At 46.4% G+C, this 12479-nt stretch overlaps 1 protein-coding gene across 1 annotated transcript in view; it reads left to right on the forward strand.

The window, feature by feature from the left end:
- timm50 (translocase of inner mitochondrial membrane 50 homolog (S. cerevisiae)) overlaps positions 1-12479 on the forward strand; it is a 34489-nt gene that overhangs the window by 5702 nt on the left and 16308 nt on the right. The window contains exons 4-5 of the mRNA XM_086262495.1: positions 6129-6150; positions 12407-12465. Of these exons, the coding sequence (XP_086118621.1) occupies positions 6129-6150; positions 12407-12465 (81 nt within the window). The remainder of the gene's footprint in view (positions 1-6128; positions 6151-12406; positions 12466-12479) is intronic.

Here is a 12479-nt window from a genome sequence, read left to right on the forward strand (position 1 = left end):
CAAGAGCAGCATCAGCGTTTTAAACATGCGCAGCTCCAGCCCTCGCCTTCAGATTATACATGTTTGTGTTCAGATAACCAGCCTTTCCAGTGCAGAAGCTTTGCTTTGTTCCGGTAATAAGATCGTCCCCTCGCTCTTACTTTGCTCAGCTCAGTTGCTGCTAACCAGCTGAAAGGCAAGCCAGATGTGTTTCTGTGGTGAACTGATACAGGGCAGTGTTTACTGATGGAAACAGATGTTTATTAGCATCTGGAGACATCAGCAGTGTCTGTGTGTGACAGATCTGAGCTGATGGTGATTTTGAAAGTAATAACAGCTGAAGACTTGGATCAAGCTGTCAGATTAGAGGGGGTGGTGGGGGTTGGCTTGAGCTTTGCGGTTTCCTTTGATGCTGGTCTTTGGGGACAGGATCTTTGTTGGAGGCGTTAATGGCCACTTCAAAGGGCACACTTCAGTCTCATTAGGATCCTTTTGTTGGTGACAAAGAGGTGAGCGTGTCGTTTGCTCGGTGTGTATTTGAAGCTCGGGAACAGAAGAGCCGGCCGCGGGCATCAGCGTCGGAGAAAAGGACCCCAGACTGAAGCCTGCAGTAACTTCAGTCGTTTGTCTTCAGTTGACTCATAAACTTGCTCTGCACTTCATTACTGCACACTTACAGCTTTCTAAAGTGTCCTTTTACAGACAGATGTGCTCGAGCTGAATTTAAATGAAAAGCAAACAGATGGGGGGGGGGGGTGTTCTGGTGCAAAGCTGGGTCGTCTACCTCGGGACGTCTGAGACAGCTCGGTGCAGAGAGTGATGGACACCTGAAGCACAGGCGTCGTGCTTTATCTCTGTGTGAATCATCCACCTCAGGATCAGCTACGATCCAAACTGGAAGGGAGGAAACTGGTGTGTTTCATTCTTTTACCCTGATTATGTATTTTACTGTATTAGAAATCGTACATTTAGTAATTCAGAATCTGATCTGCCTGACCGTGCAAGCTTTAACTGACAGGAAGTGAATCGACCGTCTGCTCAGGTAGGATAGTTTCAGTTTGAGGTGTGGATGTGGGAAGGATGAGCTCGCTTTGTCCCGGCACGAGAGGATTTCTCTCTTCAAAGGGCACACTTATCTCACCTGACTTCCTGTCAGGAGCTCCAATCAGACGGCACACTTCTCATGTCGCCGTGACGCCCGTCTTCTGCAGTGTGTCTGCGCTAACACTTACCAACTCCTCATCCTCAAACTGTCGTCTTCAGGGCATTTAACGGCGGCGTGTGCCGGCGCTCGGAGAGGTGTTTATGCAGGAAACACTTCCCAGAAAGAGTGAGTGTGCGTGTGTGTGCGTGTGCGTGTGTGTGCGTGTGTGTGCGTGTGTGTGCGTGTGTGTGCGTGTGTGTGTGTGTGTGTGTGTGCGTGTGTGTGTGTGTGTGTGCGTGTGTGTGTGTGTGTGTGTGCGTGTGTGCGTGTGTGTGCGCGTGTGTGTGTGCGTGCGCGTGTGTGCGTGCGCGTGTGTGCGTGCGCGTGTGTGTGTGTGCGCGTGTGTGTGCGCGTGTGTGTGCGCGTGTGTGTGTGTGCGTGCATGTGTCAGCTGCTCTTTAGTCATAAAGTTTTAATTATTTTCCACAGTTTTAAGTTTGATCTCCCTGCTGTTTGAAACCACAGGTGTGATTCGTCTCGATGTCACATTTCTACAAACGTAATGAAATGAAACGATCACTTCGCTGTTTAGACGTTTTTACCTGCTGCTGTGAGGTGTTGTCGTCACCCCGCGCCGTGGGCGGGCAGCATGGACACAAGTTTGGTAGGCGACGTAGGAGAGTGAAATTAATACTGAAGGTGTGGGGGGATATCTACTGAAAATCTCAGACAGGTTTGAATCTCAGTGATGTCGAGGTCAAAGGTCAAGTGTTCTGAAAATCTTGTGAATGCTGTAACTCGAGAAGAAAGTCACCGAGGACTTTTGAGTGAGCAGTGTCTGTGAGGAGGCTGAGGGGCGTCATCAGTATCTTCGTCTGCTGAAACCGACCGGACTGTCAAAAGGAAACGATTAAAACTTTGGGATGGACGTTCAGGTTGGAATTTATTGCCGATCGGCTGAGCCTTTCACCGGTCGTTGCCAATAATGCTGGTTGAAGCTGAGAGAAGCGGTCGGTGGTGAAACGAGCAACAGGGCTGTTTATGTTATTAAATATTTCCGTCCTGGAAGCACATGTTCGCCAAACGTTTTCAGCAATCCAACGGATGATCCTTTTCCACAGTATGATGCGACATCATTTCCTTTGACAGATATTTAGATACAGCCAGCGTGCACTGTGTCCACCTGAGCTGTCCATTTAACCCTTTCATGGTGGTCACTACAGTGGACAGCCAGTGTTGGTGCACAAAAAGATTCTTATTTAAATTAAAATGTAAATTTCTCTAACCTCTTAGAAGTTCAAAAATCTTTTTTTCATGCCTAAAGATGAATAAAAAAATACGTAAGAAAAAAGTCCTGATTGAGGTTGTCATGATTGATGCATGACAGGGTTAATTTTCAACCAATCAAACATTGCTCCGCCCATCAAAAAGTCACCTGCGCGAATATATCGCCTATCATCATTTATTGGACTGATGAATATCTGCTGGAAAATTTTAGATATCGCCCAACTTTACCATGAAACCCAGCACAAAGCGCCCTGGTGGTGCTCGGGGGCGTTAGTGCACATGGCAGGAGTAACATGGAGGCCCCGTTAATGTGTGAGAATATTTGTGAGAGTAAATCTGTGAAAGTGCATCTAAAATACTCTTAAACCAGAGCGTTGGCTGTTTAAGCAGCGTGGGGAAACCTGCTGCTGACCGCGGCTCACGCTGACACGCACAGGTTTGTTTTTAGGGTTTTTGTGGACGTCCTTGTGGTTTGTCTGCATGCAAGGTCTCACACGTGAGCGGACCTGTGGGAACCCTCTGCTGTTATTTAACACTGTGGTCAGTATGATGTAAATGTTCTAAAATCAGCGCCGCGAGGACACGGGAACCGCAGGCCGGCCTCTTTTCCGTGCTGCGCCGTAAGGACCGCTCTCTCACATTAAAGCCTCCGGCTGTATCCTGTCGAGCCAGCAGGCGGGCCGGACCGCTTCAAAGCCGAGGCACACTTCTCACGCCTTCCTGCTAGCCCGCCCCCCTCGTGAGGTCACACGACCCGGCTGTCAGGAGGAGAAACCCTTCAGACGACACACTGTGAACAGATTTACACGTTACGGTCGGCTCGGCGGCCGTCGGGGTAAAAATCCAATGAAGCACAAATGAATTAAGAGCAGCAAACAGCCGCCTGCTGGAGCTCTCAGACAGCTTTGGGAGAAGTGGTGAGCACCGAGGCTTCTTCCAGGAACAGCTCCCGGTGTCCCTGAAGAACAAGCTGTTGGCCTGTTACAGGGTTTGGCACGCTGTAAGTCATGCAGGCGAAATGATAACCTTTGACTTCATAATGACTTTCTCATAACTACAAAATGTAAAGTCTTTACATACTCAAGGAATCATGAGGTCGTCAGTTATATCAGATATAAATGTTATGAGAGGTTCTCATCATTAGGACGATGTTTATGGGCTATTGGTGTTTTTCAGAAGCACAACATTCTGCTCTGCAGCGAGGGAAGCTCTGCGCCGCTGGACGTAACTTCGTAGCTGGTGTAGTCTGTGTGTGGAGGGGTGACACGGTCAGTGCATGTGTGAGGGCAGCGTGGTTTTGGCCATAAATGACAACAAACAAAAATCCACGAGCCCAGACTTGATGACACTCGTTTGATTTGTGGGCATAAAGTTTGAGCCGGCGTGTGTGAACAAACGAGGCACCGCTGGGATAAACGGTCCTCGAGCGATCTCCGTTTTCTAAGGATGAAACGTTTGTACAAAGAAAAATAGTTCTGATGTTTCGAACACGTGAGCTCCACCGCCGAAAACGACTTCCTGTTCTAGTCGTGCAGGTTCCTGCACAGCCAGGTGTGTGTCTGACAAGGTGATTAGCAACACAGGGGCACCACAGGGGACTGTCCTCTCCCCCTTCCTCTTCACCCTCTACACCACAGACTTCAGCCACTGCACAGAGACCTGCCATCTTCAGAAGTTTTCTGATGACTCTGCGGTGGTTGGATGCATCAGCAGGGATGATGAGACAGAGTACCGGGCTGTGGTCGACTCCTTTGTCACGTGGTGTGAGCAGAATCATCTGCAGCTCAACGTGGCAAAGACCAAGGAACTGATCGTGGACTTCAGGAAGACCAGGAAACACTTGACCCCTGTTTCAATCCAGGGGGTCAGTGTTGACATTGTGGAGGACTATAAATACCTTGGAGTACACATTGACAATAAACTGGACTGGGCTAAAAACACCACAGCACTTTACAGGAAGGGCCAGAGTCGTCTCTATTTTTTGAGGCGACTGAGGTCCTTCAACATCTGCCAGAAAATGCTGAGGATTTTCTATGAGTCTGTGGTGGCCAGTGCGATCCTCTATGCTGTTGCATGCTGGGGGAGCAGGCTGAGGGTCGCAGATGCCAACAGACTTAATAAACTGATCCGTAAGGCCAGCAATGTTGTGGGGATGGAGCTGGACTCCCTCAAGGTGGTGTCGGAGAGGCGGATGCTGTCCAAGATAAAGACAATGTTGGATAACACCTCCCACCCACTCCATGACATGCTGGTCAGTCACAGGAGCTCGTTCAGTGAGAGACTGAGATTACCGAAAAGCACCACTGAACGACACAGGAAATCATTCCTGCCTGTGGCCATCTCCCTGTACAACGCATCCACTTAACACACTGTTTGCTGCTACAACTACACATGTTTCTTTTCCAAATATTTATTTATGAGTGACTTATGTATGTATGTATGTATATATATGTATATATTGTACTATTCTTAGTTAGTGTATTGTCTGTCTTGTCTTAATGTTGGTTTAAAATGGAGCACTGTAACAAAAAATAATTTCCCCCAGGGATCAATAAAGTATTCTGATTCTGATTCTGATTAAACAAACTAGAGCAGTGAAATGCTTTGCTTTTATTGGATGTCTGTGTGGAGTTGTGTGTGTTTGAGGGCTCTCTGTTGCCAGCGCGACACGTTTAAATGATGAATCCCGTCCGGCCGGTGGTCTCCGTTTGCCAGCTCAGATTCTGGGATGTTTTTGTACTTTCTGTCCTCGACACGTCGAGTTTGGGGAGTGTGGGAACCCGTCCCGCTCTCCCAGGCTGCTCTGCAGTCGCACCGAGGTGTCGATGAGGGTTTAATGGCCTCTTCCACGCCTCTGCACTGACATCACTTCACCCCCGCACGAGAGCATCTGCACGCCTCTAATTAGCCATTTTCTCCACTCTGTAAAAAGAAAAGAGCTTCACCAGAGGAGGTTCATGCACATCCACCCTTTTCCCACAGGTCTGCCCATCAGAATTACATTAAAATCATTAAAGAGTCGAATTAAAATAATAAAGTGCATTTCTAGCATCAGCTGGTAGGAATCTTAAAGTCTTAAAGTGAGCAAAGTCCAACGGAGTCAGTGACGCGTACCTGTGGTCCAGCGTAGTAACTGCAGTGACTCTGCATGTCCACCAGGGGGAGGGCTTCATCACAGATCCGACTTCAGATCTCTCTTCATCATCTTATCTTCTGTCTCTAAAAAGATTTTCCTTCTTAAAAGTTCAATTCAATTTCAAATTGAACTTTTAAAAACAAATCTTTGTGTAGTTTTTACGCCCAGAAAAAGTCATGAAGCTGTAGATGAATCATAGAAGTCATATAATGTAATTATACATTATACCTGTGATACTTGATAGTTTTTTTTATTTATTTTTACCTCTGTTTTATTTTGTCCCGATAAATAAATGCATTTTATTGTATTTTATTCAGACTTTATTGAGCTTTTTGCTGTTTTGTTTATAAGTAAATCTCATTTGAATCCTGTTAGCTAATAATCAGCTGATCAGTACCTGTCTCACCTGAGGTCTGTGTCATGAACAGAAAATAAAAATTATTTTCTGCAGTGTATCAGCACACGTGTAAGTAAGCAGACCGATGTGGAGCTGCATGTTTACGCTGCCCTCACAGCTCTGATGAGCAGACGTGATTGATGAGAGCAGATTTGTAACCACCTCCTTTCTGCTCCTCCTCACAGATTCCAGACGAGTTCGACAAAGGTGAGTGTAAACCTTTTATTTCTTTTCTCAGCTCGAGCTCACATTTAAACTGATCTTAAACTGTGTTTACTGCTCACAGCTGAGGCGCTCTCTGCTTGTGTGAATGATTGATCACTCGGTGCCAACTGTTCTCACTCTGTGTGTTTGCTCCAGTCATCCATATGCCCCATCATTCACCCCGCCCACCCCTGAGCTGCCTGTCAGCACAAATGCACACGTTTCCATCCAGCGAGACAGACTACAGCTCATCGCCTCCGTTAACCCGCTGCCTCTTAACAAGATGACAGAATAATGGGAGTAGTGCTAAAAATACATGTGGAGACCATTGGCATGCTGAAGGTGTGGAAAGCTGCGTTCATTAGCTGAGGTGCAGTTCTGTGCAGCAGTAGGTTTGCATACGTACAGATGACCAGTAGCAGGCTGGACCACCTTTAGCTTTTAGAAGTGGCCGTGCGTGGTCACAGTAACGGGCTGCAGGGTTTAAATAACTGACGGGGGGGCGGGGTGTGGTCCTCTGCTGATGTAGCTCATCTGCTCAATCCGAGATGCTCGTCTGCACACCTCTTCATGCACGTCAGTCATTATTGGTTTGATTTTATTGCTGAGTCGTGCAGAAAACTACATGCTCCGCCCAAACAGGTTCACAAGATGTTTATAAAACTGAAGCAGCAGCTTAATTTACAGATGAAGTAATAAAGAAATAATCTCTCCTGACGTGTTTTCCAAGCTTTAGAAACAAAGATGACAAAGTTCATCTTACGATTAATATCTATAAAAGATTGAACGGCTTCCATGTGTGGCTCATGTAAATTCAATAAGTGAATGGAGAGTGAATCCCAGAGCTGCATCATTTCTACATGCAGGAGGAAGAACATGATGTAAACAGAGTAAATCTTCATTCTTCTGGCCTTTCTGCTCCTCACATTGATCTGCTCTCTTTCTTAAAAAGCTATTCTGATTGCTTATTAAACCTAATAATCAGATGGTCAATATCTCTTCCTCCCGGGGGTCCAATCTGCCTCCTCTCCTCCTCCTCCTCTCCTCCAGTCCTCCCTTTCCAGCCTAAATCGCTCCCTGAGGTCCACTTTGTCCTCATCTGGCTGCAAACCTCCGTCTCTCCTCCCTCTGTGGGTGACGCCTTCGCCCCCTCTCTGCCTGTCCGTCTCCATCTGCGGTCGGCAGCTCGCGATGCCGAGGCTGGAACCGGTCGGGACAGACGGGAGAGAGGGAGGATGTGTGGATTGATCGATTGATTGATGAACAGAAGGACGAGGTTGGACTGAAGCTCAGGGACACTGAGTATTGATGAGTGGATTAGATCCGGGCTGATGTGACGCTCACAGCTGTCCACCACACACTCATTTACAGTGTGGACAGCTCCCCACGTCACAGTTTTATCCTCTTAAACCAGCAGTTTGACTCTTAAACTGTTTTTATACACAAAACTTTGCTTTTAATTCAAGTTTCTGTGCAGAATAGAAAGTTTTGTAGAGGTAATAATCATTTTCCCTCCGTGTCCTCGGAATAGTGTGTCAGACATGAGAAAAGAGTTTAACGTCTCTACATAAAGCTGTTAATCTGCACGATTAAAGCACAAATCATTGTCAGATTTATATTCGATATTTTATCTATAGTGGAAAAAAATAACTAAACTTTTAAATTGGAAGTTGTCCGTTTTATTCAAACAGGAAAATTCAAACCTTTTACAAGAGTGAACGACAGCATTAGCCGCACAGATGCATCTAAATCCACATCCATACACCAAAGCAAGAACAAAGTGAAACAGAAGTCTGCAGGCTTCAAAGCTCAGTCGGCTTCAGTTTCAGCGCCGCCGCGTGAAACGAACCCGCGGCAGATGGAAGCGGACAAAAACTGATCTGCGTCACGTTTAGCTGTGCACGCAGAAGGACTTTATTGCTGTTTTAATTAATACTGACAGTAAGGAGAAAACTGCTCGTTGGTGTTTGCAGCCGGTTTGCTTCAGGAGTAGAAATCGCTGCTGGCGCTCTCTGACAGCAGACCATCAGTTATGACGAACACTGAAGATGCTGAAGAAGAGCCGACCTTCATCATTAGTTCTCACATGCGGTCTGAGGGGCTGTAAATGTATTCACAGCGAGGAGAAGAAGAAATGTCAGAATGGTGATGAGTGGTGGATTCATGCACATCATGACCTGCGGGACCTTAGGAACCAGGGGCAAATGATCCCTGATTAGCTTAGGGAGCAACCTAAAAGTTCACCACCCCTCAGGGAGACGCGCCTCCACATCTTTCATCCTCCTCACTCCTCTTTTATATTCTACCTTCCTCCTCCTCCTCCTCCTCCTCAGGGAGCGGCAGAAGGTGAGTGAGGCGATGGATGTGCGAATGGGACTTCTGGGACACATTTGGCTGCAGAATCTGTTCGCGTGCCAAGTGACGGCATTTGTGTCTGTGATGCTGAGGAGCGTCGGATACCATAGCAACCAGCATGTGACACGCCTCGCACACACAATGCAAAGTTTTACCTTCAGAGCGACAGACTAGACTTGGAGATGGTGGAAAGGGGGAAATCTCACGTCCTGCCACCTGTCCCACACTCTGATATGAGCCTTCAACATTTACCCAGAATGCACTTCATATTCACATTGCTTCATATCGTGACACTGTGAGTGGGCAGCTCTTTGAGCCCTAAAAATGTCCCCTGGATGTCTGCTGTTCATACGTTGGTGGATCTGTGCGCTCAAAGCCTAAAAACCGTGTTTCTGTCCACGCCGAGCCCTCCGTGGTGTTTGAACCTGACACGTTCGTACTGCGTCCTGCTGCCGGAGCATTAATAACCCCTCGCAGTCAGCCCGGGGGCCTCGTATGAACACATTGAAGAGGCCACAGCGTGCCGTCGTTTGTCACCCGGAGAGAAAGCAAACGATTGATATCTGAGGAAGAGGAGGAGGTGGCGTTGTGCAGCAGATGCCCGTCCTCACTGTGGCTTTTGTTTAAGGCCAGAGACCTCCATCTCTCCACACACCTCCCTCTTTAACTCTTTCTTCATCCCCTTACTCCTCTATCCCTCTCTTTGTCGCCTTCATCATACCTCCTCCTCCCCCACCTTTTTATTTCAGAAACAGTAAAAACTTACTGAGCTTCTCTGCTCTTAACACTCAGATTCAGATTGTTTTCTCTTCTCTTGGATCTTTGTGAGGTCATAGAGACGGGGTCATCTAAGGTGGTGCTAAAACAGCTTGTTTCAGAGCTGGAAACAGTAGAATAGGCCGTGTTTGGAGTGTGTTGCATGTTTCCACCTCATAAACGAAAGAAAAGTCAAGAAAGGGAAAATATTCTCGTTTAGGAAGCGAAACCAGTCTTTGGTGTGTCTTTGGCTGCATTTTGACAACTGAAACAAATTCCAGTGTAATCCAGTAAAATGTGGTTAACATCCTGGTGTTGCCTCGAACACCACCTTCTTCCTCTCAGTCGTAGAAACTGTCAGAAAGACAGATTCCTCCCCCATCACCACCTCCATCACCTCTCCTCTGCTCCATTAACATGATAAAAGCCCAGATTAATCCCCCTCCCCTCTGTGGAGGATATCCCCACACACTGGCGTCCTAGATTTCCCTCTCTCACACACACACACACACACTTTTCCTGGTGTGTTTGGTGGGGCTCCCAGGGGACAGGTTACTCAGCAGCCACGCTTTACACCCCACGCTGCCTGCACGCGTAAACATCCTCTTCTTCAGCCTCGAGGATATTATCGCTCCTCTTTTATTTCATTACTCTCACACCATCTGTTTGCTAGCACCCCACAGCCTGTATGTAAAAGATGGACATACCTTCTCTGACATCACACACTACTTTCCCCCGTGTGTAATCTAGCTGTTGTCACAAATAATCTGAACACTCATGTTTCTGCAGATGCTCATGCAGAGCAGGAAAAACCTCACTGGAGGTTTTATCTTTCCTTTCAGGTCATTGTGTGTCTTAGAGTTTGTTGTCTGTCTCTTTGTGGCCATTTCATGGTTTTGATTTTTGTTCTGTTATTTCTGGGCTTCTTAGGATCTTAATGCAGGTGTTTTGGTCTCATTTTCTGGTTATTTTGTCTGCACTTTTTTCTCGATTTTGTGGATATTTCTGGATATTTGTTGGCATTTTGTTTTGTTTTGTTTGTTTTTTTTATGTCTGTAAATGTCATGCGTATATGAGTATACATCGAAACAGAAACCAGATTTAAATGTGGTCAGTCTCCCCTGCATGGTCATCTCCTTGTTTACTTCTGGACATCTTTAACTGAACTTTATTTATATAGCGCCAAATCACAACAACAGTCAACTCAAGGTCTTTATATTGTAAGGTCGACCCTACAATAACACATACAGAGAAAAACCCAACAATCATATGACCCCCTATGAGCAGCACTTTGGCGACAGTGGGAAGGAAAAACTCCCTTTTAACAGGAAGAAACCTCCAACAGAACCAGGCTCAGGGAGGGGCGGGGCCATCTGGATACAGTTACAGTATTTTATTATTTGGATAAAAGCAAACATTGAAGAATTACCAACATATACACAGACAACAGTACAGGGGATCTAACCAGAACAAACTGAGCTAGCGTGATGTTTAAAATGAAGCTCCGATGGAAGAAGGAAGTCTTTTCCAAAGTGATCCAACCTCAAAATGTGGATATAAAAGGACGTGGTGGATTAGATGGTCGGCGAGGCAGGAATAAGATCAGAGGAGATCTGAGATATAAGCAGGAGCCATGTAGGGTGTTGCACATTATTTATAAATGTTCAAATAAATACCAGATTTCACTGGAAGCCAATTAAGGAAGCAAGAATATGAGAGACGGCCCAGCTGTGTGGTCCAAACAGTGAAAAGTCAGCTCTAATATAAATGTGATTGGCTTGTAGGGAAACGTCAGCCTCTCTGCTGCTGTCAGGACCTGAATGCTGAAATTAGGCTGTAAACACCTTTATTTCTGCTGTAAAGTTTTAATGAGGACTGGCTCACTGCTGGAGCTCGAGCGGAGTGATCCAGGTCTCCACAGGGTCTTTTATTTTGAAAACTGCCTGCTCTAAGCTTGCTTTGTTTGCCTTCCCGTCCTCGTTTAAAAGATCTGCTGTTCTTGTTAATGACACAAAGCAGAGCGGTGCCGTGGGAATGAAGACCTCGTCTTCACAGGCTGAGTGGAACACGATAAGGAATCTGAGCTCCATCTTTGCTGTCCGTGTTTTGATGGATGGATGCTTGACCTTCTAATTTGGAGTCATGCACTCTCTCCTTTGCTCCGCCCCTCTCTAATTATTAACCATATATACATGTACATATTTCCACACAGTGTGTGTCCACCTCCTCAGCGTGTCATCACATCAGGCAGATGGCTCCCTCGCTTCCTGCAATGAACTCTGGGGGACTGAGTCCCTCGGGAACACAGCGTGCGTCTCTCAGTGCTTGTGTTTAGAGGGAGATGAAGGATAGAGGTGTGCAGTAATGAGCCCACCACCCCATGGGAAATGGAGTCATTGTTATTTAGTAGTCATTAGCACGAACACTCGGCATCGTCTCCCCGATCACCACGCTGATAAAAACCAGTCAGCTCAGCTTTGGGTTTTATTCTGACCAATCAGATCTCCTCCTGCTACTCCAGTATTTGTTAAAGCTAAAAGTGAATTTAAAAATTGCCAAATTAATACAAGTATATACATAATAATCACATTCAATGCCATCTCACAGAAATGTATGAAGAAGATCATGGACGCTGTGTGTTTTGCTGTTATTTACCAGGGTTCCCGTGGGAACCTCGATAAATAAAAATGAGAAAAAGATGAAAATAAAAAGATCTTAAAATGTCTCATTTCCCCCAAAATTACTGCTGGTTTGTTCAAAACTGGTAGAAGGGAATCGCAGCCAACAGAATAGATCTTCCCCTCCGTATTCAATGGTCGTTTGCTTTTTGAGGAGATGACTTGAACGTGATGTTTGCCGAGCTGTCGGAGACCTGCGGCTTCAGCGTCGGCTTGGCTTGGCTGGAAGTCCAGCTCCACGCGCACTCGCTGAGATCTTATCAGCTGTTTGCGTCCCCTCAGGGAATTGTAGTTTTCAGAAGCCATTAGAACTACAGCTGTGCTCACTTTCGGTCATCTGTCGGCTTTAAATGGGCTCTAAGCAGCTAACAGAGGAGTCCCGCCTCCTCTTTGATCATCTCCTGCACCGTCAGCCTCCGTCTCACAGTCAATTCACTTATGTAACTGAGCACTTTTCCCTTTTCTTTCAGACCCTCCGGTCATCCAACAGTTACGAAGAACCTACAAATACTTTAAGGACTACAGACAGGTGAGTCCAGTCAG

Source organism: Aulonocara sp. 'chitande type north' Nkhata Bay, linkage group LG14 (assembly GCF_057382095.1).
Source record: "Aulonocara sp. 'chitande type north' Nkhata Bay isolate Kocher_YH1m ecotype deep benthic linkage group LG14, A_spYH_male_GT1.1, whole genome shotgun sequence".
NCBI lineage: Eukaryota > Metazoa > Chordata > Actinopteri > Cichliformes > Cichlidae > Aulonocara > Aulonocara sp. 'chitande type north' Nkhata Bay.